General features: G+C 43.9%; 1 protein-coding gene across 2 annotated transcripts in view; it reads left to right on the forward strand.

Moving 5' to 3' along the window:
- Positions 1 to 25,150, forward strand: part of RNF152 (ring finger protein 152) — a 79,263-nt gene extending 54,113 nt beyond the window's left edge. For both annotated transcript variants that reach the window (XM_049619778.1, XM_049619777.1), the window contains one exon: positions 17,512 to 25,150. In XM_049619778.1, the coding sequence (XP_049475735.1) occupies positions 17,656 to 18,267 (612 nt within the window). In that variant the 5' untranslated portion in view covers positions 17,512 to 17,655 and the 3' untranslated portion in view covers positions 18,268 to 25,150. The remainder of the gene's footprint in view (positions 1 to 17,511) is intronic.
- Positions 25,151 to 26,188: the final 1,038 nt, after the last annotated feature.

The raw sequence follows: 26,188 nt of genomic DNA on the forward strand, positions 1-26,188 counted from the left end.
TGAAGACTTTACTACAGAATGATTTTATCCCAACCAAAAAGTATCCTTTTGCATTAGTTAAAAATTATTTTGCTGATCATTACTGATGAATTCAGATGTTTAAGTGACTGTCAATAGTTTAAAAATGTGACAATATTTTACTTCCCCTAAAATTGAATATATTTGATTTTATTATTGTAATAATTATTACAACAATTTGATTTTAATTATTGTAATAATTACAATAACTCTGTAATAAGACTAGTTTAAGAATTAGGAATTGTGTCTTTGAGTTTCAAAAAAAATGAATCGGATTTTTATGTAGCCTATACATAAATATTCTTATAGATCATGGCACATATATATCCTTACAAGTACATACTATATTTAGAATATGTATTCACATTCTGAAAAGGTTACATAATTAAGAAAATGTTTTGGAACTAAATTTCCTATTTGATCTTTAAGCTTTAACATTTAACAAGAAAATATTTTTTTATAGAAGTCATTTACATGTAAAGTTTTTTGATAACATGAATCACCGCCTTCTAACAAACTCAGAAATTGTATTTTTACAGTGTCTTTTTGCTTCAAGGGTACTTGGTGAGAGCAGGGTAAGCATGATTGCTTGATTTTTTTTTTCCCCCTTGAAGCTTAAATACTTTGTGTGTGGTCTTGGCTGTAAAAATTTGGATAATCCATAACCTCACATTTTAGTTTGGGGCTGCTTGAATATCCTTTTTTTTTTTTTTTAAGTTTATTTATTTATTTTGAAAGAGAGAGAAAAAGAGTACACGCAGGGGAGGGGCAGAGAGAGAGGGGGACAGAATCCCAAGCAGGTTCCGCACTGTCAGTGCAAAGCCCCATTCGGGGCTCAAACCCACGAACCGTTTGATCATGACCTGAGCTGAAATCAAGAGTCAGATGCTTAACCAACTGAGCTGCCCAGCTCCCTGGGGAAGTTGAATAGTCTTCTTATCGAGATAATAAGAGAGTGAGGGGCAGGTGTGCTCTTTTATCTGGGTGTTATTTCTTTTTTTATTTAAATTTTTTTTAACGTTTATTTATTTTTCAGACAGAGAGAGACACAGCATGAACGGGGGAGGGGCAGAGAGAGAGGGAAACACAGAATCGGAAGCAGGCTCCAGGCTCTGAGCCATCAGCCCAGAGCCCGACGCAGGGCTCGAACCCGCGGACCACGAGATCGTGACCTGAGCCGAAGTCGGACGCTTAACCGACTGAGCCACCCAGGCGCCCCATTATCTGGGTGTTATTTCATAAACGAGTGCCCGCTGTATACCGTCTACTGGGCTTGGCAAGCTTTAGTAATCTGTAAAGGTGTGTCTGTTTGAAGAGGAGGGGGGAACTCAAAACTGAATAAGCAAGAGAGAGATGGTGAATCTGAGCATTTCCTTGCACGGAGTTGGTAATCAAGCCAGGGTTTAGAGAGAAAGGAATTTACAAGGCAAAAAATGGCTTGGAGCCTGGTGACAGTTGTTATTGGACAATGTGGTAACCTAATAAACCACTCTAGCCCGGCACCATAGAACCTCATACAAGTATTTTACTGTGCCTTTTCAGAGAGAAGAATTTGAATACTGCTAAGTTTTAATCTTTGTGAAGTTAGACATTTGTGGTTCAGTCTCTTCTCCCCTGTTTTTTCTAGAAGACCCACTAATGAAAATACCCATTTCTTCATTGTCTAATAATTGACTTGTGAAATATAACTTCATATAAATAAAATTATGCAGTAATGCTGATTTCCCAGTGGTTGTCTAAATTTCACATAGAAGTCATGACTTGAGCAGTTAAAAATTTTCAAAATTCACAATGTATTGGCTATTTCTGTAACCCTCAGACCCTGTGCCACATTTCAAGAAGCAGCCCTCCTCAGAAGTCTGACCTCTATCCAGTAGGCTGAACCAGAAACCTGGGGATCTTTCCCTCCCCCACTCTGTGTTACCAAATGGTCTTATCATAGTCATTAACTCGGAAACGTATGCATGAGCCCTGGTGCTGCTGTGGTCAGCCGCTCATCCTGGGGAACTCAAGGGGGCCAGACAGATCAAAAGCGTAGCTCCTGGCTGGGTTGGCCAACACTGTTGCCAAGCAAATTTGGATAAACTTGTTGCGAGAGAAGCCAATAACTCACGAGATGAGGGTTTGGAAAAGAGAAAGGGAGAAATGTATTTCAGGTGCTATCAGCCTGGGGAGGCAGCAGGCTCAAGCCATAACAATTGACCTCTAGGCCGGCAAGATGTCCATTGGGACTTTACAGGAGAAGTTCAGGAAGATATGCGCAAGAGAGCAGACAGGGAGCTATGATCACAGGTGGGGGTTGGTATGTATTCAGCACGTGATCACAGGCAGGGAAGGAGGCATGTGGGGTGTGGTCTTCTAGACATTACCTTGCTATCTGGGCTTTTCTGGCCTGGCGATTAGAATGTTACAGTCATTGTGAGACAGCTTGGTCGGTGCCTCAAGAAAATGCGGTAAGAAATGAATACAGTGGATTTCAGCTAGAGCATGAGTTCAGCTGTCTTGTCTATTTCTGGTTTTAACTGTTGGGGTCTACAGTTGAGCGGGAGGGCTGCCTGACACTCCCTCTCCTCTCTGTCTAATTCTAAGCAGCCTCAAGTCCTCTTCAATTGCTCTTCCCCCTTCCCTCCCTCCCCCCTGCCTGCCTTCCAGCCATGACCACCCCCTTCACTTGAACCCCTCCCAATTCATTCCCCAAACTGCTGCCCAAGGAGCTGTACCAACTAATGCACGACGGAATATTACTCAGCCATTAAAAGGAATGAAGCTCTGAGAACGTGCCACAACATGGGTGAACCTTGAAAACATGCCTAGTGACATAGGCCAGACACAAATGGACAGCGATACGATTCCACTTGTATGAAGCACCTCGAATAGGCAAATTCATTGAGAAACAAGCAGCACAGAGGTTACCAGGGGCTGTGGGGAAGGGGAAGTGGGGAGTTACTGTTCTAGAGTACAGAGTGTCAGGGAGGAAGAAATTCCTATTAGACCTAGAAGAAAGACCATTAGTGGGGATGTAGAGGAGATGTTTGCAACACAAAGGTTGCTCTGATAAGGAGATAAGTTTCTTAGGTAAAGAGGACTCTGTTAACAGCTCTCTTCTTGGTACAAGCAGGCAATTGACAGGGAGGTGAAGAGCATTTCCTGAATCTGTTGGGTTTGGATTGTTTGGTTTTGTTTTTAAGTGTACTTATTTATTTTGAGAGAGAGAGAGAGAGAAAGTGAGCAGGGGAGAGGCAGAGAGAGAGATGGAGAGAAAGAATCCAAGCAGACTTCGCTCTCTCAGTGTGGAGCCCAACATGGGACTCGATCCCGTGAACCAGTGGGATCATGACCTGAGCTGAAACCAAGAGTCAGACGACTCTTGAGTCAACTGACCGAGCCACTCAGGCGCCCCTGGATTGCTTTTAACTCATAATAATCTTCTTCATGTCAAAGTGGCCCATCTTGGGGTGGCCAACCCTTGGCCCCTACAAGAGTTTCTGTTTGGGATGATGAGAAAGTTCTGGAAACAGTGATGATGGTTACCCACCATTATGACTGCACTGAATGCCACTGAGTTATATACTTTAAAATGGTTAAAAAGAAAAAAAGGCAATGCAGTTATGATTGTGATATTCCTCTGCAGTGAAGTCTTCACCAGCCCTGTCACTCACGGGATAAAATGCAAACTCTGAGTAACAGGAAGGGGAGCAGCCATGTTTCCATTCCTTGGAATGGAATCGAATTCCATTAGAATAAGATGTGCGCCTCCTGCCTGCCACTGGGCCTTTCTCGGCACCCCTTGCTGAGGATTTGGAAGGAGGAGGGGAAGGGCCCCCGCTGTGGTTTGCTTTCTTTCCTTCCCCATTCCCTTCCTCTTCCCCTCCCTCTCTCGCTGACTTATTTGCCCTCTTTGGGGGCATGTTTTGGTCTCTGTTCCTACTGCCACCTAGTGACCTGGCCCTTCCCAGCCTGCAGGGACAGCTGCTGTGTTCCGGGACCAGAATGCAAAGAAACAGGAAGTGCCATTTTGGCTTTGGGGCCCAGCCCGCTTCCTCCAGTCTCGCTTGAGTGCCAAGGCTGTATTTTCAGTCCCACCTGTTTCTTTATCTGCCTTTCTGTTGGGCTCGGAGCATGGAGGAGGGAAGGGCTGTGCTTAAGTGACCGATTGGTCAACATACTGCTCAGACCACACCGCCTCCCCGTCTTTCGGGCTCTGTTTAGGCCTCCTCTTGTCATCCTCATCAGATAGTCGTCATGCCAGGAGGGGCCACCAGGGTGTCAGGCGCTGTTCTAAGTGTTTTACACTCGTTAATCTGAGTAACCTCTGAGGTAGGTGCTGTCATTATCACCTTTTACAGACATAATTTGGGTACCGCTGGAGGCCACAGGTTCTGATCACTGCTCCTAACTGCTGGTACTGCCTCGTCTAGGACTCGGTGCTGTCGCGTATGCTGTGTCCTCATCCTTGAAGTTAAAATGCCACCTTTTCCTGAAAAAGCTTCCCGGGCGTCCCCAGACAGACACAGGTGCTGCTGCTTCCCTTGCCATCCGATCCCCTACCATAAGCCCAGACCACACTGCGCTGCGGTTATTCGCATGGTCATCGTTGCGGGAAGGGACCCATCTTTTTCTCTTTGGGTCCCCCAAACCCAGAAGAGTGCCTTGTACTGCCTTGTACTCAGCGTGTGCCTTCAGAGTACTGTTTGCTACTCTATGGTTGTCTCTGGGGAATAGGAAGCTGATTCAACACCTTCTTCCCCAAAGCACGGTCCTTGGTCATCTGAAAGTACACTCAGAATATTACCACTCCCCCTAAACCTACACCTACAGATCAGCTTTTAAATTTGGAAACAAAGTCAAAGATGGAGCAGGGATGGGGGCGGGGGGATGGACTGAGGCACAAAGGGACCGTCTGGGGTGACGGAAAGAGCTTGACTGGCATAGTGGTCACGCAGCTGTGTACAGTTGTCAAAACTCCTTGAACTGCACGCTTGAAATACGTGCACTTTATTGTCAAATATTACTTCAGTGTTGACGTAGAAATAAATCTAAGAAAGCAAAGGAGAAATCTTTTGGATTTCTTGTTTGGTTGGGAAGGATGGGTTAATGATCGGTGGCATTTGGTTGCACTACCATTCAATATTCAGTTTGGGGGAGGGGTGTACTTTTTTCTTCCTACCTTGCTTAAGTGGAAAATCAAGTCTCATTGAATTGCTGCAGCTGAATGTCAGAAAAAGCAGAAGTGTAGCACGCAGGCTGACAGCTGACTCCCCCCGTCCCCCCCCATGCTGCTTCCTGGGTTTCGTTTAGTGCCGATGCCTTTAGGAATCCTTAGCAACTTCGGTTTGAGACTTAACTTATGCCATGAATCATCGAAATTGACGGCAGGGTAGAGAGACCGCAGCCATAAACGCACTCTGCTCAAAGAGAATAATCTTATGAATGGCTTCTGAATAGATTTATTTAAAGAGATAGCCATAAACCACCAGGTTTTTCATGTGCTGAACCTTCCAAATGTTTAATATAGAATGCTTTCTGGGTAATCTGAAGAAATTTAAGAAATATATATTTTTTAAATATGTAAAAGTAGATGAGTCCCAATAGTTAGATTTTTTTACTTTTTTTTTTTTGGTTGAGCCAAGACTTTCCTGTCCTGCACCCTTTCTAGCCTTAGGGCACCTCAGATGAGTGGAGCTGTCATCATCATACATGTTCCGTGGCACCTGGAAGGAATTCTTTGTGTGTCTGGGAAATTTACCCAATGTTCCTTCTTGATAAAGGTGAACAACCATAAGATGCTACAGCGTAAAGCTGAGATTCACCCAGCCAGATCTAAATTTGTTAAGGGGTGCCTAGGTGGCTCAGTCGGTTGAATATCCGACTTCGGCTCAGGTCCTGATCTCACCGTTCGTGGGTTCAGACCCTGCATCGGGCTCTGTGCTGCTGACAGCTCGGAGCCTGGAGCCTGCTTAGGATTCTGTGTCTCCCTCTCTCTCTGCCCGTCCCCCCGCTCACACTCTGTCTCTCTCTCAAAAGTAAATAAACATAAAAAATTTTTATAAAAAATAAAAATAAAAAATCAATTTGTCCAGCTATTTCTTGGCCTGCCATACCTGTGGAGACGAACGGAGGATTGTGTCCACAGTTAGACAGTCAAGTGGCATTACCATCATGTCTCTGGAGTTCCATCCAGTTAGGGGTCATCTTTAATCTGGAGCGGTCACGATGAATTCTAGAGTTCTTGCCCATTTTGTTGAAGTACTAGATCTGTATTTCTAAGTGTGAAGGAAGTCTGGAACCCTACCTTTATGCTCTCATGAGTGGTCTTAGTACTTGTTGGGACGGGTGACTGATGGAAATTGTCTGTATTCTTTGCTCACCTCTCTTTCTTCCTGTTTTTGCGAACAGTCATTTGAAAAGGCATTGCTTCTATAAAGCTGATGTTTTCTTATTGTCTCCCCTGAATAACTATGAAAATATTTTGCCTTCTGTAGCTTGACAGGAACGAGGTGAGACAACGAATGTTAGAGCAGGAAGCTGACGCGAGGATGGGTGTCTGTGGAGTAATATACTGAGTTTAGGGGATGAAGGGCAGGGCTGAGGAGGAATGATGGAGATCTGGGGTCAGCAAACCATGGCCTGTTGGCCAAATCCAGCTTCAGCCTGTTTTTATAAAGGCACTGTTCCTTGTCTGTTGTCTCTGACTGCTTCCACAACCTTGACTGCAGAGTTCAGGATTTGTGAATGAGCCTGTATGACCCACAAAGCCTAAAAGCCTTAGATACCTACCTACCTCTTTTTTTTTTTTTAATGTTTATTCATTTTTTGAGAGACAGAGACAGAGCGTGAGCAGCGGAGGGGCAGAGAGAGAGGGAGACACAGAATCCGAAGCAGGCTCCAGGCTCCGAGCTGTCAGTGCAGAGCCTAAGGCAGGACTTGAACCCACGAACTGTGAGATCATGACCTGAGCCGAAGTAAACGCTTAACCAACTGAGCCACCCAGGCACCCCACCTATCTACCTCCTTATAGAAGAAGGTTGTGGGTCCCTGATATACATAAAATGTATTGGGAACACTTTGAAAAACAAATTGCCTGAAGGCTTCAGTTTGTGCTGGCATTGGTGGTTGGGCAAGAAAAGAAGCATGCAATGATGCAATGCACATGTGTGACTCACATTTTGGAGATGGAAATATATACATAGGAAGTCTGTCTGGGGCCTTCAGGGGTCCCCTGTACCCCGCATGAGAAGAGCAGGGGCCGTGGGGACCCACAGCAGAGAGGGGCCTTGGCTCTCCAAGGAGCTTGCCTACTTAGAGCCTCTTGGTCCTTAATGCACAACTCTAAGCGCTCAGACCCTCCTCCCCCAGTGATGACCTAATAGGCTGTCTCTAAACTGCCTTGAGGTGCCACCTCAAATCCCTGCTTCTCTTGAGGCTTGGAGGCTCGGAGCCCACACTGCTGTCTGGGGTGATGCCCACATGAATCTGATGTGATGCTTAATCCTAAAAGGAAATGTTGGTGTCCTTCCCTCTGACTCTTCTGTTCTCCAGTGTCATTGGAGTAGAAAGAACAGAGGGCCAGCTGGTAGCCTCCTTCTTCAGTTCCAGCAGCCTCTCTGGCTCTAACAATATCTAACACTATCGCTATCTATCTATCTATCTATCTATCACTATCTATCTATCTATCTATCACTATCTATCTAACACTATCACTAACAGGTAGTGATAGTTCTTTGTTTGGTAGTTCTGTCTAAGCCCTGTGCATGATCCGTTGAACACTACGATCACTTGATAAGCAGCTCCTTTCAGTGCTCTGTCTGCCCTCCCCCCCCACCCCTGTGGATCTCTCTCCGTAGCTCTTCCCTCAGGTGCACATCCAGGCTCCTTGAGGGCAAAGGTTCTAGTTTGCCATAGTGTCCCAGTGCCTTGGGTAATGCTTGGTACACGCTGGGTTCCCAATAAATATTTGCTGAAATGTTTTGCCTTAGTAGATGACCAGCCATTGAGAAGGCTTCAGATTTTTGTTTGTTTTTCATTTCTTTGGCTTTACTTGTATGCCTGACTTGTCGGTTCCTTCAGCTGTACTCAGAATTCTAGGAGTTGGGGTAATTGATCATTTTCCCTTTGTTCTGCCTGCCTGTCTGTCTGATGGCATCTTTTATTATCCCTTCTCTCCAGGGAGCCTGGGGAATCCCATGACAGGTCTTTATATCTCTTCTCTGTGTTTATGAGTGTCTGCAACTTTTCCTTGACCATTACTTGGTGATCAGAACAAGCAAAGGTGAGGCAGAGTGTCTGATTTATGCCAGCGTTAGCCTCTGTGTGAGGGGGACAGCTGTGCAGAATTCTTTTCAAGGGAAAGCTGGGGCCCACCTTCACCCAATAGCAAGCTTGGGTAATAGCGGTATCTTACTTATCTAAGAAGGTTATTGATGAGACATAAGATGGTTATTCTTTGGATTGTTGCTACAAATTGAAGTTGTGGTTGTTTCTGTTAGCGTGTTAGCTCTAGTTAGACTCATTCGTTAAAGCAGAGGCACAAAAGAAGAAATTTCTAACATAAGTTGCCTCCCAGTTATTGAGATGGCCGCTCTCTCACTTAGATGTGCATTCTTACAAGATCATTAACATGATATTTACAAATTATCTGTCAGGTATTATAAGCACAGAATAAACAGCCTGATAACTCTGTCAGGCCATTGGAAACCCAGCAGTGTGAGTGTGTTCAGGTGGTAGAACTAGGTTTGCTAGAAGGTACTTTGGGGATCATCTAGTCTAGTGCCCTCTTAGGTGAAAACACTGCAGCTCGTGGAGAGCTGACTTGCTTAAGGTAACCCATCTGATTAGGGTAGAATTAGAGCTAAAATCCTCACCTCCTGACCCCTAAGAGCAATCAATGAGTGTTTGATAGCAATGGGAAGAAACAAAAACCGATGGTTATTATCACTCATGGCCATTCTGAAATTTGGCTTTAATTCCTAAAATGTTTTGATTCCAATATACTTTGATTTTAAATACGCATTGCCGGATGATGGATGGGTCAGATTCGTTCATCTTTCTTCTAACTTCTGCGTAAATGAGATGTGCCAGGGTGAACAACATCTCTGCAGACTGTGGTTCCATCTCAGCTGCTTGGTTGTGTGCATTTTCAGAGGACAGAACTGGCATCTGTCCCGTGGCCTGGTCCATGTGGACTGCAGCAGTCCAGGGGCTGACCCCGGCATTCTGGCTAACCTGCTGCCCTCTGCCTGCCTAGCCACGGTACCTCTGGCCCACCCTGCCTACCTCTGCCACCCAGACCAGTCTGGCTCCAGATCATTCCCTGCTGCATCCTTCTGGTCACCCAAGACTCATAAGTGACAGTGTTCACTTTCTAGATTCCTTACATCGTTAAATACAGCAGACCAAGGATGGTCAGAGGAGGAAGCAATGAAGATATTTGAGTTTGGGTTGATGGAGTTCTCATCTAAAATTTGTCAGAGTCCCAGAATCCACTGCCTTCTCCATTAAATCAGAGATAGTTACACCAGTGGGAGTCTGCATGTATTGGGCAACTGTGTCCTGAAAGGATTGCTCTCGGCTGTCAGAGGACGAAAAGTCAGTGACACATCTGTCACCACCAGGCCATTCCCATTCTTGCCCCTGATGAGAGTGTTTGTGAAGATCCAATGTAACTAAGTGGTCTTGCCAGCTGAAATACCAAATTAAATGGAATTGTATTTATTTTATTTAATCCCATTTCAAATACTTACATTTTCTCAAAGAATGAAGTGAATTATCTGCATCAGAAAGACATGCTCTTTCAAAAGAGTAAGCGAAGCAGGACAGTGTCTAGTTTAATCTTTGACTTTGACTTTTTTTCAGCATAACCATTGAATTTAAGGTCCTCATGGAGTTCATCAGATGGGACAGCTCAAGGTCAGCCAGATGTAATCACTGTCAGTTCATGCCACAGTTCTGAGGGAGGCTTCCCAATTAATGTCACGGCCACAAACCTGAACATTTTTTTTCATGTTTATTTATCTTTTTGAGAGAGAGAGAGAGACAGAATGCGAGTGGGGGAGGGGCAGAGAGAGAGGGAGACGTAGAATCCAAAGCAGGCTCCAGGCTCTGAGCCATTAGCACAGAGCCGGATGCAGAGCTGGAACTCACAAAGTCCAAGACCATGACCTAAGCTGAAGTCTGACGCTTAACTGACTGAACCCCCCAGGCGTCCCATGTCACAGCCACAAATCTAAATCAGAATGAATGAAGAGTCTTAAGAGTGCAAGCAGAATAAAACTATCTGCATTACTTACTTCATCGGCTTATTTATCCTTATATACCTGAACTTCTAACAGCAACTGGGACTATAAAAATTCAGTATTGGAGACCTTTGCTGTTTTACCACCCACTAAATTCATGGTAGGGCTTTATCATACCCACACCTTTTATAAAGGTGCTTAAAATTATACAGCTGTTTTTAAAAATGAGGAAATTTTATTTTGTGAAAATGGATGGATCAATGTTGTAAAGCATCAGCTATCCACTGCCCCCAGACGACAGCAACATACACAACCCTTTAGTTTTGGGCATCCCCACCCCCACCCCAAATTGCACCTCCCTCTATTTACACAAATCTCAATTCATTTTTAAAAGTATTTTAAACCAGGGCATGAGCTAGTATTGCATTCGATGACTATTCAAGGCCTTTGATCTGTATATTGTACTGCTGACATCATTTATGAAACTAAGTACTGTTTTATGAAAATATGTTTGAAAATAAGTTCTATCTTATAAGTCATAATTTTCTTGAGAATGTTCACCTTTAGCTGCTATTCCTCTTTTTGTGATCTGATTTTTGATCTTTAGAGTCTTTCAAAATAAATGGTAGTGACGTTTAAAAATTGTTCTAGTTGGGGCGCCTGGGTGGCTCTGTCGGTTGAGCGTCCACCTTCGGCTCAGGTCATGATCTCACGGCTCGTGGGTTCGAGCCCCGCATCAGGCTCTGTGCTGACAGCTCAGAGCCTGGAGCCTGCTTCGGATTCTGTGTCTCCCTCTCTCTGTGTCCTTCCCCCACTCCTGCTTTCTCTCTCTCTCTCTCTCTCTCTCTCTCTCTCTCAAAAATAAAATAAAAACATTTAAAAAAAATTAAAAAAAGGAAAAGTTAAAAAAAATTCTTCCAGGATATTTCCATATACACCTGTTTGAACGCATTCCACTAAAGTGCACTTTCCTTTTAAGTGTAATGAGTGTCTTATTTGAGTGTGTATCTTGCTCTTTTAAGGAAATAAACATCAAACTCCAGTTTCTAAAGCTTCCGCCAGTGTGTGCTTTGTGTGTGATGCATTTGGCCAGGAACTCTGAATTTATTTTCCAGCTTATGTGGGCCTCGTTTCCATTCCCTTTCTTCTGTAGTCGACTCACACCTTTCCAGTTTCTGAAGAAAGGGAAATGGGATGATTCGCCATTAGCTTCGGTCCATAGCCTCATAAATTTTCTCCTCTTTACCTAACTAATCATCATTATTACTAATTATGCTGCAGAAAATACACTGGAATGCAGACAGGCTGGCCTACCATAGGGCAAATCCATGTATAAATCAGAGATGCGGCCTTCAAAATGGCTTGAGTTGCTGGGCATGTAAATTGGAACTGTTTCCCCATTCTGTTCTTGTGCTCAGCCTACATTGTAGGGCCTAGCCTTCCTTGGATAGTGTTGGAAATCCAGTGGTATAATCTAATTTTAAGGGAGCTCAACACCAATTAGGTGAACATTACTTGGAACATAAATTCATGAATAAAATTGCATGTTGGTTTTGTTGAAAAATGATGGTGTGGCAGGTCTTGGGGCACTACCAACACGAACACTGGCATGCCTCCTCCCAAGCTGTTCAAAATGGCAGCTCTCTGAGAGTCAGGAAGTGCTCTCTGGGCAGATGGCACGCAGCACTGGAAGGCGTCTGGGGTCAGGGGGCAGAGAGAGAGCACCAGCACCCTTCACTACGGCACAGTACTCGAGCTCTTTCAACTCACTTGATCTTCAGCTACACCTCCGTCTTAACTCATTAGTCAGTGAAGAAGCAGGCTTCCAGAGGTTAAATGACCTGCTCTCGTGTCACAGCTGATAGTGATAGGGCAAGGATTTGACCCAGGATTCCTTGAGGCCAAAGCCCCTGTCCTTCCTCCTCTGCTAAGCTGCTTCCCACGTTTTTATATGGAAGTAAGGTAAATAATTTGGCAAGAAGGAAGGTTAATAAATTGGTGGTCACTGTTTTCATTTTGGTGTCAAGAAAACCTTTTTGTTCCAGCTCCATGTATATTGAAGGTGGTTGTCCTAAAGGCCATGGTTAAGCAAAGCTGTCTCCAAATTCACAAAATTGCAGGAGTCTGTGCTTTTCCTCATACCCCTCCCCGATGTTGTCATTTCTGTCACCATAGCTCAAAGCCGTCAGTCCTTTGCATGCGCACACATTCACATCTCCCTATGGTCTGTAATACTGTGACCTTAGCTCTGTCCATGGGCTTTAACGGTAAGAAGAGATAAGAGCATTTGCCAAGGTTCACCAGCAAACCCTGTGTCTTGTTTTTGTTCTTTAAGAAAAAAAATAAATGCACGGGACGCCTGGGTGGCCCTGTCTGTTAAGCATCTGGCTCTTGGTTTCGGCTCAGGTCACGATCTCACGGTTCGTAAGTTCGAGCCCCTCATCCCGTTCTGCGCTGACAGCGTGGAGCCTGCTTGGGGTTCTCTCCCTCCCTCTCTGCCCCTCCCCTGCTCACGTGTGCACGCAAAGAAAAAACAAATTCAGTACCTTGTGTATGAGATTAGCAGATTCTACCCTAACTGCTAACATGGTGGGGATTTGCCTCCCTCACCCCCCACTGCAGCAGCCCGTGGACGTGCCCCTTGGTGACGCCACACACTACCTTCACCTGCACCTGTGGCTGGTGCTCCCTGTGTTGGACAGCACAGCACAGACCGCCCGGCTTGGAGTCCTCCTGCCTCCTGTGCTCTCTGTTCTCAAAGCAAAGTGTCTCTTGATTCCTCTCCCTCCAAGCTACTAGCTTGCCCCCTCACTTCACACCGTCGTCTCATAAGGGACTCTAGTACTCACACACTAGCACCCTGCAGAGTCCAGTATGCCCCTGATACTGCCCTGAAAACGCTCTCAAAAGTACTGATGCCTTTGCGGTCGCCAACGCCTAAGGTCCCCTCTCCATAACCTTGTGCTGCTCAGACCTCTTTTTCGCCGGCAATATGTGCTGGGATATGTTGATGGGTTTCCTTCTACTTCTGTCCCAATTCTTCCTTTTGATCAGACTTAGCTATGTGTTCCCCAAGGGTATCTCTCTGTTCCGTTCTGTTCTGTTGTCTCTGGATGACAGCTCTTCTCTGTGGCCATCAGCTGGGCCTCTGAGGTCTAAGCCTGACCCTTCTCTACAATATCAGCCCCACATTTTCAGCCTTTAAAAAAAGATTTGATTATGATTATGGTTTTTTATTTTAGAGCACGCAAAAGGAGGAGAAGGGCAGAGAGAATCTTAAGCAGGCCCCACGTTCCACACGGAGCCCACCCCAGGGCTCGATCCCACGGTCCTGGGATCAGGACCTGAGCCAAAATCAAGAGTTGGCTGCTCAACTGACTGAGCCACCCACCCAGGCACGCCTCAGCTTTACTTATTTATTTATTTTTGACTCTTTCATATCTTCCTGAAAAATTTATTTCGTATATCTTCCCCGCACTCAAGTGGAATAGGGCCCAAACAGAACTCATGGTCATTCTCTCGGATCCCTGTTTTTCTTAAGGATGCCACCCTCCTCTCAAACTTCACTTGTGACTTCTCCCACCACAGCCCTGCATTGCCATACGCGGCCAGCTCCCCACAGGCTTCTCTAGAACCACTCGGCACTTCTCATCTCTTCATCCTAATTGCCACTGTTTCCTTCAACTACTCATTACCTCTTGTCTAATGTTATAATAGCTTCCCAGCAGGTCTTTCCAATCTATCCTGAATATGACTACCTAATGAATCACTCTCAGACTCATAACCCTCTGGTGTTTTCCCACTGCCCGCTACAAAGTCCCACATCCTTGGTCTGGTGCTCCAGGCTGTCCACGGTCTGTGGTCTGTGGTCTGTGGTTTGCGCGTGGCTGTGCTCACGCTCCCCTCTCCTCTCCCTGCGGGACTGTGCTCCCCAGCTGGGCCAGTGGGAGGGTGCTTGCAGGTTCTGTGTGCATTCTGTTTCTTTCAAAGGCATCTATATCTGAGACCTAAACATAACAGCTAAAACTATAAAACTCTTAGAGTGGGCTTTTTAAAAAAAATTTAGAGAGCGCCAGTGGAGGAGGGGCAGAGAGAAAGGGAGATAGAATCCCAAGCAGGCTCCACACTGTCAGTGCAGACCCTGACATGGGGCTCAAACCCACCAACTGGGAGATCAAGACCTGAGTCGAAGTTGGACATTTAACAGACCCAGGCACCCCAGGGTGGGGATTTTTTTTTAAGTAGTTAATTAATTAAAAAATATTTTTTAACATTTACTTATTATTGAGAGACAGAGAGAGACAGAACATTAGCATGGGAGGGGCAGACAGAGGGAGAGACACAGAATCCAAAGCAGGCTCCAGGCTCTGAGCTGGCAGCACAGAGCCTGATGTGGAGCTCGAACTCACAGACCGCGAGATCATGACCTGAGCTGAAGTCAGACACTCAAACCAACTGAGCCACCCAGGTGCCCCTAATTAATTTTTTAATTTGCATCCAAGGTAGTTAGCATCTGGTGCAACAATGATTTCAGGAGTAGATTCCTTAATGCCTCTTACCGATTTAGCCCTTCCCCCCCCCCCCACAACCCCTCCAGCAAGCCTCTGTTTGTTCTCTATATTTAAGAGTCTCTTGTTTTGTCCTGCTCCCTGTTTTTATATTATTTTTGCTTCCCTTCCTTTGTGTTCATCTGTTTTGTATTTTAAATTCCTCATATGAGTGAAGTCATATGATATTTGTCTTTCTCTGACTAATTTCGCTTAGCATAATACCCTCTGGTTCCAACCACGTAGTTGCAAATGGCAAGATTTTGTTCTTTTTGATTGCCGACTAATCAGAGTGGGCATTTTTAAGTTACTGTAGTATTAGGAAAAAAGTCCTCTAGCCAGTTGCTGCAGGTTGAGAAATAACTCTGTAATTGCACACACTCTTTCCTTTGCTCACACTGAAAATAAACTGTCCCCTGATTTTCCATGCCTAAATATCCTCTCTATAATCCAGATTTTTCACTGAGCCATTCCTGATTCCTCCAGCTCCCCTAGGGCGTGCATCACTTTGTATTTATATTACGACTGTTTACATACATAAATGGTTATCTCTAGGCTGGGAATCTCTTATGGGCAGTGATAAGGTCTTAGTTACAAGGGACAAAGACAAATACCATAATGCTTCACATGTGTTAGATGTTCAATAATGATTTGAATGAATAAATGAGTGGGAGAGGAAATCTATTCATGTTTTTATTCATACGTAACCTTAAATTGCTTAAGAGTAGGATTTGGATCTGATTTATCCTTATATCCTACAGTAGCTACTAGCATTGTGCTTTGTGCATGATAGATGCTCTATAGATATTTATTTTTTTACTTTTACTTTTTTCAGCTTTATTGAGGTATGATTGACAAAACTGTAAGATATTTAAGGTGTGCATGGTGGTGATTTGCTACACATACACATTGTGAAAAGACCCCCATCTAACTGATTAACCTGTCAATCACCTAATATATATCTTTTTTCCGGTGACAACACTTAAGGCCTACCCTTAGCAAATTTCCATTATTCAGTAAACATTTCTTGAATCAGTGGATAAAGACGCAGTTGATTATGATACGAACTTCCTGAATGCCGTTACTCTATCTGACTTTCAATAATTGCATTTAGGCACTCTCACTACAGCTAAAATGTTTTACGATGCGTCGCTCTTTTTGACTGTCGCTGTGAATTTTTGCCAGTGATTATTTACTTTCAGCTTTTTCTGCATTTTTAGTTTTGATTTTTAACCAATCATGTTGTTGGCAAGGAGTACCCTCTTAATTTCACAAAGGAAGTTAGAAAAAGGTTTGCTTTTTAAGAAGCACGTGCAGGAGCTTTTCCGTGTCATTAGCTCGTGGCTCTGGGGGCAGATGGGGTTCTTGGACTAGCAGTTATTTCTGCAATAGTGGTTGGGTCGTTCCTTCCAGAGTCACCGTGACTCCATCCAGAGACGCGTAATTTGGATGCTTTCAACAGGAAACAGGGTTGGGCAGCCTTCATTGAAACACTGGCACGCTAGCGGGTTCTTCAAACCCGGGTTAAGTTGCTCTGCCTCCTTTTGAGACCAGGAGGCTAACCCTGTTTTTGCTGTTACTGTTTTATGGTGGGGGGCTGCCTACCATCTTCTCTGACAGCCTTTCACTACTTAATACTTGGTTACGACTGGCAAGTTAATAGTATTTGCTTGGGGTCCCGTTGCCGGATGCAAGCCTAAACAGTAATGAAATTAGAATTGACTGAAAGATACAAGTGGTCTTTATGTGCGTTTGTGATGCCGCTGCCTGAAGGTGCGATGCTACTGCTGGTTTTTGTTGCCGTGGGTTTGGGGTTTTGTTCTGTTTTTGTCTCCTTTAAAACCAGATGACAAGAATTACTTTGTTTCAATGATTTGGTGGGAAAAAAATAACAGATGCCTGTGTGTGCTGCTTTGGAGGCATCGTTTTAATTTCCTATGAGAGAGGAATAGTTCTAGCCTGTATAAAATGAGCGAGCTAGTTACATGGAGTCCCTAGGTTTGGGAAGTTGCCTGAATCTAGCAATGAATACTTACAGTAGGGTAAGTAGTGTCAGGAAAAGAAGACCAGAGGGTCTAAGGAAAGACCTTGACTTTTAGGAAATGCTAGAAACTTGCCGAAAACAGGAGAATGTCTCCAGTGTATTTTAAATTTTTTTTTTTTTTCAACATTTTTTATTTATTTTTGGGACAGAGAGAGACAGAGCATGAACGGGGGAGGGGCAGAGAGAGAGGGAGACACAGAATCGGAAACAGGCTCCAGGCTCCGAGCCATCAGCCCAGAGCCCGACGCGGGGCTCGAACTCACGGACCGCGAGATCGTGACCTGGCTGAAGTCGGACGCTTAACCGACTGCGCCACCCAGGCGCCCCTCCAGTGTATTTTAGAAGAACCACCCAGGGTCCACAGAAATACACAGAACAGGATCAAGACTCCCCCTTTATCAAACACATGGGGCAGCATCCACGGCCACGAAGGTGTTCCCTTTAGAAATGAGCCAAGGATTTACCGTAAGAAGCCACCCAGACAACTCATTTACCTTCCATGGGACGTTACAAGCGGGAATCCCGTAGCCTCACGAGTGGGAAATTTTTACACTTTTGACCCAGCGTCAAAACGTCTGAACGGTGGTGCACAAGTCCATCGATGTGCTGACCATCTCGGCTTGTTTGAAGTCATTAACTTTTGTGCATTTTGTTTGTTTGTTTCCTCCAGAAATGAACACGCCTGAGCATGCCCTGTGCCTGTGAGCTACCTGATCTCACGACTTTGGCAAGACGACAAGGAAGGCGTGGGGGTTCTGGACTCTGAGAACACGCTCCTTCCCCTTGGCCTTGGCCTTCCCGCGCCCAGCCCACCATGGAGACGCTCTCCCAAGATTCCTTGCTGGAATGTCAGATCTGTTTCAATTACTACAGCCCCCGGCGAAGGCCCAAGTTGCTGGATTGCAAACACACCTGCTGCTCGGTGTGCCTCCAGCAGATGAGGACGAGCCAGAAGGACGTGAGGTGCCCCTGGTGCCGGGGCATCACCAAGCTGCCCCCGGGCTTCTCCGTGTCGCAGCTGCCCGACGACCCCGAGGTCCTCGCGGTCATCGCCATCCCGCACGCGTCCGAGCACACCCCGGTCTTCATCAAACTTCCCAGCAATGGGTGCTACATGCTGCCCCTGCCCATCGCCAAGGAGCGAGCGCTGCTGCCCGGAGACATGGGCTGCCGCCTGCTGCCCGGGAGCCAGCAGAAGTCCGTCACCGTGGTGACCATCCCGGCAGAACAGCAGCCCCTGCAAGGCGGGGCTCCCCAGGAGGCGGCGGAGGAGGAGCCGGACCGGCGGGGCGTGGTGAAAAGCTCCACCTGGTCCGGGGTGTGCACTGTGATCCTGGTGGCCTGCGTCCTCGTCTTCCTTCTGGGCATCGTGCTGCACAACATGTCTTGCATTTCTAAGCGCTTCACTGTGATATCCTGTGGCTGAACGGGGCTGCAAGGGAAGGAAGTCTCTCGTGGGTGCCAACTGGGGGTTGAGCAGGTGTTGGTGATGGGGTCGCAGTGAGGAGATGGGGGGACGACGCTGATCGTTTGGTGCCGAGCGCTGGCCTCTGGGCCTGCCGCTTGATGAACCGCAGACAGACACGAAGGGTAGATGCGAGGTCTCAACGACACGCCAGGCAAATCATTCTGAGCATTGGCGGCAACAGCTTCGAAGACGATTGCATGCATCCTCATAATCGTTTATTAAATGGACTGTAATTTATGATTTTTCAAAATCATGTTACAAGATAGACAGACGTATTCTACTTAGACGTTAAACCGTGCAAGTGCATACAATGTGATCTTCTCTAAATGTGGTAGATTAAAACCAAGATGCTATGTATACAGTAGAATTAAACCTGAGAATCCATGTAAAAATCCAGCGGCAACATGCAGCGCCGGTTTCTTTCCCCTTTTTAACAGAAACCCAGCCTTCCTTCAGTTGCTAAGGCTTTTTATACTTTTGGAACGGCACCCACATTAAAATAAGTGAAGTGGACAGTCGTTTTTCGAAGAAAATGTCTGAACAAGTGTTGCCAGCGTGTTGTGTTTTGTTACGTACCTTCAGTTTCCTTCCCTTGTAATTAGAGCTCGCTATGTGTTTATTAAACGGAAAGCCCAACAGGGGAGCAATAAACTGAGTAATCATGAGAAATGCCTAATCCCACAGGAACCCTGTATGCCAATTTTTCTCAAGCCATCTCACGAAATAAGGATTTTAAATGTAAATATTGCGTATTTGTGTGTGTGCGTGTGTGTGTCGTTTGATTTACCTCAGGTTTTGAATCCTTTCAGAAGAATCCCGGGAGTAAGACTTTGTGGGCCTGAGTCCAGGGTCTGAAACGGTGGCCCCCTCTTGAGCACCGGGACCCACACAGTGAAGTGTTACTCGCATGTCACTTCCAACGTTTGATCCTCTTCTATGCATTCAAGTCCTGTATCCTGTGAGGCACGAATGGCGAGTAACAGAAGGGATTCTGTCTCTTCTCCTGATTTGGAGGTATTGTAATAGATACGAGTGTTGTCCATCGATGCCAAACCTAGACTGGCATTTTAACAGACGGTCCATGATTACTTTTTGAAAGATACTATTCCATGAGAGCTAAACCATTTAGAATTCCGGTGTCCTCTTGCTGGTGTCAGTGAGAAAATCTCTTGTATTTCAACATATGTTGTTATTGAGAAAAGTGACAAGGTCAACTAACAACTCACATTCCCAATTTCAGTGGACCAGTTCCATCAGAAGTTCTCAAATATTTTTCAGTGTGTAGTGGTCTATAGATGCTCATGAAGAAAGATCTACTGGCATCAAAGGGTAAATTCCTGTACCTGGATGTGTGTGCGTTCAGAAATAGCTATGAGTTTGACAATTCTCTTCTAATTTCTTTTATGGAATTCATAAAGCAAGTGTATTTGAAAGCTCAAAGTAGAAATTAGGTTAAAATGCCATTTTATTGTGTAAGCTATTGGGCATTATACAACAAATAATCTAGGATTTATTTGGTATTAATAATTTAGGTATCATATTAGCTAAATACTGTCCTCTATTACGTAACATAATATACTGTTGGGTTAGTGTCAATTTCTCAAACTCTTCCAGGCTGCCATAATGCATGTCTGACCTAATTTCTATTCCTCTTGGAGAAAAAAAAAAAAAAAGAAAGAAAGAAAAAACACACCAAAATGTCGCATTAAGAATGCTACATTTCAAATGGGCTTTTACCCTTGCAATTTTCAGCCAGGCCATATTTAAGTTAATTTTTTGAATGATAATCTACATCTGTTTATGTACAGTAGGAAGTGACTGGCCCTGTAGTGTAGCGTGTCCTAGAGTTCTACGTGTTAAGTAGGTTATATATAGACACTAATGTGTGTGATGATACAGCGCCCTGTGTTTCTTAGTGCAAAGCTGTAGAATAAAAATGTCCACGTAACTTAAAAAACAATCTCATGCTAGAGCTGCCGTGAAGCAGTGCAAAATTAATCGGCTCTGTGATAGATTCTTGACTTTACAGTTTAAGGTAGCAAGAACACCTAAACGAGAATTTTTTGTGTGAGTCTTACTGACATGAGAAATCCTGTTTAAATGGATTCTGCCTGCAGTTATTCATGCACCGCTCGTTAAGGTGTGCATTTGTGCACACGTGTGTGTGTGTGTGTGTGTGTGTGTGTGTGTGTGTGATATCTCAGCCTGCAGATAAAGTTTTCCTAGACTTGATGTTTTCATGATGGTTGACATCCCACTGCTCTGGCCTCTTCCGACATTTACCCACGACACTAACAACTCATCTGCCCCCTGTGACAAAAGTCCAGTGACACAATCAACCAGAAGTCACAGTTGCACATCAATGAAAAAGTCACAACCGAAAGCACAGAAAGTTGGAGCTGAAAGCAGCCTCTGCTGGCTTCATTTTGTACATGAGTCCGTTGAGGCCCACAGAGGCACATGGCAGCTTGGAATTCTGCAGCAAAGGGGAGTCGAGAACTTTGCACTGTAGTTCTCTCTTGCTCCTGCCTAGGCCAGTTGACATCTCTGTTGGGCTATGATCTTTTTGAGGGTGGACGAATACACTTTACTAACTCAGCTATTGCTTTAGGGTTTTTTTTTTTTTTAATATATATATTCATTTTAGTTAGCATCTACCTCTCTGGGAAATGACAGGAGGGTTGATTGAAGGAAGAGTATAGACATTTAATAAAAACAATGCGATTTGAAGTTTTGAAATTGCAAACCATTGGTTCCCCTCCCCCTTCTTATATAAAGGACAATGAGTGTTGTGTAAATAGTAAACCTTAAGAAGCATGAATTTTCATCTTTATTAATGATCTTGACATAAGCAAGAGAATGCTTAATATGTTAAATAGAGCCAAGTATGCTATCAAAACAGCATTGTCTTTGGAAAATTTTTGTGTAGTGACCTGGGGCATAAGTTGTGATGAAAAGGCAAATTAGTTCTCAGTTCCGGTCATAGTTTATGATTAGAAAGCTAAAAGGTATTTTCTTTAAGAATATAATTAAGTTTAATCTTGCGCATGACTTAAGAGTAGGTCCCTTGAAGGTTAAACCGTATGCTGGTGCAGCCTTTGAGATCTAGTCTGTTCAATAGAACTTTCTCTGATGATGGAAATGGTTTATAACCTCTGCTGTCCAAGATAGTAGCCACTAGCCACATTGGCTAGTGGGCAGTTGGAATGGGGGAGTACAACTGAGGAGCTGGCTTTTGTATTTTATTTAATTTTAAGTTATTTAAACATAGTCACTCACATATGGCTGGTGGCTACCATAGTGGACAGTGCAGTTCTGGAGGGGTGTGCACTGGGATCTAGCATCAGAGTGTTAATAGAGTAACAGAGTAAGGCCAAGAAGACATTTTGTGGTTTAGTAACATGCAGTTGGTTGAAAAATTCCTTTCTGGGCTTAAAAAGTATATGATCTCAAGTATGACAATAAAAATGTACTGATCGCCCTTAGGGGTTGTTACTTACGTACGTTGGGCCAAAGAATGATCGGCGAAGCTTAAAGAGTGCTTTATGAAGCCCCTTTTCTGGGATCATTAGCTGCATGTGACTCTATCGTCCCCAAATAGTAGTTAGACAGTAGCTGTAAAATGTTTGACTTGCAAGCTATGCATGACCTGTACTGTGAAACTGTGTTTAGGGTCTTATGTCCAAAAAGTAAATGTTACAGATAAAAAAAAAAAAAAAAAGTCAAATGAAATTCCTCTTCACTTCTATCATCTAACTCAAACTTCTCACTGCATTAGTAAGGTGTGAAATGTAAGAGCAAGCACGTTTTGCAGTGTTCATAGAGGGTTTTCGTTTGCCCTTGAAGTCTGCCAGCTTGTCATTGTATTTGGTGTGGGCATGTGTGGGCATCCTTTTTCAGGTGCCAGACTAAAACACATAGGTACGATTTTAGAATGAGATTTGACACTGTTTTATAGTCTCTTTGGTTCTTCCTTTCAGTTATCACTGGACAAATTAAAAATTTGCAGCCTTGCTCAAAGACTTTTATTTTTGACATTAAAAAACATTGCCCATGGAATTTAAAGACTTGAGGGTTATTAAAATGACTAAAATTGCTTTTTAAGTGAGTAGAGGAAAGCAGAAAATTCCATTAGAAATACGTTTTCATAGAAAGATGAGATTCTTCCTGATAGTATGGAATTTATTCCAGTCTAGATTTCATAAACATCGCATTTGTTTCGACTGAGCAGAATCGGTGAATTTTTTTTTTCCCTAGAACTCATCCGTGGGCATGACTGTTCTTTTTAGCTTGGTTTTTTTGCCAAAATGGTAGTTTTTCTTTAGGCTTAAGAGGAACTTAGAGGTCTAAAGGCTATTGGTATGAGGAGTGATATCGAAAAGGTTTGAATTTCTATCTTATCTGAGAAGAATGCTGCTGCCGGCCAGTCAGTGTTTTCTTTCCACACAAGAAGTCACCAGTCAGTTGATCTGTTGTCCTGGACCTGGAAGGAAAGACCGTTCCTTGCCATTTCCATCGTTACCAGTAAAACATCACTTACAAGGTAACCCTTATCAAAACAGAAGCTCCAAAGAATTAAGTGATCAAGATCATTCAGTAACTATTGAAAATAGTAGTCTATTTCAAAAGCAATGAAGATCAGTTAAATTTTATTAAGCATGAAATACTTCTAAAAAAAATAAGTGGCAATTCAAGCCATTGATTTTTTTTTCTGACCTGATTCACTGTATAGAGATATATATATCTATATCTGCACATGTAGGTATAGACATATATGTAGATACACACACAATGTAGCTGTAATAAGAGTTAAAAAATCAAGTAAAAATGTTATTAGTCATGTCTTCCCACTTGTGGGTTATATGATGTCGAATTTAGATGTTAATTTCTTAGCACATGCTATAGGCTGCATACATTATATCAAACCAACTACCTTTGGCAATGTCTATAGAAATAAACCCATGAGACTTTTCAAATATACAAAGAGGTGGGTTCTACTGTATACATTTTATTGGAAAGCCATTGATGACTGAAGAACATAAACAGGTGGGGCATTTAATTTCTGTCTTCCAAATGGCTTGTTTTTTGGCTCTGCTCAAGCATCATGCGGGGAGTACCATTATTCCTGAACTCTTGCAACGTAGCTCCGATTTCTCTGCACAAGTTTCCTTGCACAGTTGGGCCAATGGGTTTTTCTTTTTTTTTCCTTTTTTTTTTTTTTTTTTTTTTTTTTTTCAGGATTCACTGCCTGGGGTATCCCACTATGTATCTCTCACTTGTGATGTAGTGGTGCTTGAAAACACTCATCTCGTTAGCTGGACTTTATTATTCTAGTCTAAGATTTTTGATACTATTCAGATTATGATCTTTTTAGGGACAATCAGTAATATTTGGGGCAAAGTACAGAGGAGTCTCTCAAAGTCTGTGATAGCATGTATTTGTTTTTCTGGGGGTGCTCTCATAGCTGTCCCTGTTCTTCTAGAACACTGCTCTAAATTCATCACCACAGGATGTAGGGCTAATAGCTCATGTGGAAGTTTTCTGTGTTCTTCCTGTGAGTTACTGGGTGATTCTAACAAGAGTTTTCCAAAGGGACATTCGATTTTTGATTTGACATTTGCTTTTTGAGAATCCAGAAGTAAGACAGTTGAATGTGTTGGTGGTAAAGGAGCATGGGCTACAAGAAGGAGGAAATAGATGAGGCAAATGCCCCCATGAGGGAAACAAGTGTCAACCTCAATCTGTGTCATCTCTATTTAAACAGTGGGAGAACAGGGTAGCTGCTGTCTTACACTGTGCTTCAGAAAAGTCCTGGTCTGATGTTTCTGGCTGAGAGACAACCCACCCACTGTGTGGGAGCAGTGGGGACGTGATCTTGGATCTATAGCAATAGATGGGCAGATCTGCCCAAGACGGTGAGAAAATACTTGCATAAAAGGAGGGAAGTCTATAATGGGATTATGGGTCCAAAACCAAATATAAAGGAGCTGAAGGTCCATCATGGCAGAAACCAGCTGAAGAAAAAAACACAAGGACAACTAGGAATAACTTAGCCAAGCACAATTTGTCATTCTAGAATGGCCTACCGAATTCAGTTCAGGGTGTTGAAGTTGAAGACATCTAGGGAATGGGCTCAGCTGATGAGCGGATCCAAGGAGGACCCCTGGGTTGTCCACACACCGGTCAATTTGAGAGCTTCCTCTTAGAGGTGGTTGCTGAATCATTACAAACTCTCACAATGGCCTCTTCACAGTGGAATGCCATGCCTGTGCCTGTGGATGTATCCTGACTTGAGTAGGTTGATACTATTGGGAAGACTCGTTCGAGACTATTTTGGTTTTTCTCCTGGTTGTTGTCATTTATTATATATATAGTTTCTATACCACCACGTGTTCCTGTTTGCCTCACTTGACGGTTGCAGGTGGGGAGGCTGGTTTCAGCGTGGGGCAGAGGAACTCCCCGACGTAAGCCATGCAGCTGCTGCACGGGGTTCCTGCCCTTCTTCCAGCTCCACTGGTGGGTTCCCTGGCCCTCTGGATAACTAATACTCCAGTCAAATGGCTAGATTAATGCTGCTCAGAGGCTAACTCAAGTCCTTGACGTGTTTCATTTACAATTATGTGGATTATTTATTTTGGGAGCTTTTCTTTTAAAGGGCCAAATAGCCCTGCAGATAAATGAGCTGCTGGGCTGCGTAGAAAATATTGTTCAAATGTTGCCAAATAATTGACTTTGGAAGGGGGATATCAAGCTGCTGTTTATAAATCTGAATGTCTTAAAAGCACTCTTGCTTGCTCTCTCTGTTGTAGATGGTGTCTTAGCAAGTCCTGAGGTTTTCCAATGAACCCCATTTTAATATATGGTATTTTTGTATGCCAAACTGGTGTCTTGTCCTTTGTATATGTGGTAATGTTGATTTTATGACTACTGTTAAAACACATTTGCTATGATTAAAATTCATAAAACGATTTCAAATAGACTCACGCGTTTGTTTCTTTTTTCTTCCCACTCCACGGAGAAAAAAAAAAATTGGCTAGAATTTTGATCATCAGCTAGTCTAAGAATTTTAATAGACTCAGGTGATAAAGCAACAAGGAGCTCCCGAGCCAAGAATTTTAAGTGGAGGTGACCTTCAAGTGGCTCCTCTGAGAAGCCAAAGAACGCATTTGTAATGAGTAAGCCCAAACGTGGTTTTGCAACTTGGGTTTTCGTGGCTTCTGGTGGCCCTACCTTTCTCTTCTACTGTTTAGAAATGGCATTGTGTGTGTCCGACCCCAGGTGGACCATCTTATTGTACTATGTGTAGAACAACTTCACACAGGCTCCTGTGTAGTGAGAGGTCTGTCTGGAGAGGTATCTTTCAGTATATGTTTTCATCAGTGGGACAGAGTGTTTTGGAGAGCCTTTAAAAAATATGTATTTATTTCTTTTGAGGGGGAAGGGCAGAGAGAGAGGGAGCGAGAGAACCCCAAGCAGGCCTGCAGTGTCAGTGCAGAACCCTACACGGGGCTCAATCTCATGAACCTGGAGATCATGACCTGAGCTGAGTTGGACGCTTAACCAACTGAGCCACCCAGGTGTCCCTGGAGAGCCTTTTTTGATAAAAGCATCCTTTCAGTAACTCTGGGTCACATGAATGAATTTCAATTTAGTTTAGCAAGTGGCCTAATCCTGCTTGAGGGGTCATCGATGATCTGATACGCATCCATGCTAGAATAAGCATGACCAGGTTCTCTCTGGACAATTCAAACATAATCCCCATAGTTTTAAAAGTGTGAGATTACTGTGATTCAGTACCATTTCTTGTATCAAAAAGCAAGCTTTGTATTAGGGAGTCCAGATTTTTGAAAATGAGAAATTTATTTAGCATATTTTAGAA

Source organism: Panthera uncia (assembly GCF_023721935.1).
Source record: "Panthera uncia isolate 11264 chromosome D3 unlocalized genomic scaffold, Puncia_PCG_1.0 HiC_scaffold_8, whole genome shotgun sequence".
In the NCBI taxonomy this organism is placed as follows: Eukaryota; Metazoa; Chordata; class Mammalia; order Carnivora; family Felidae; genus Panthera; species Panthera uncia.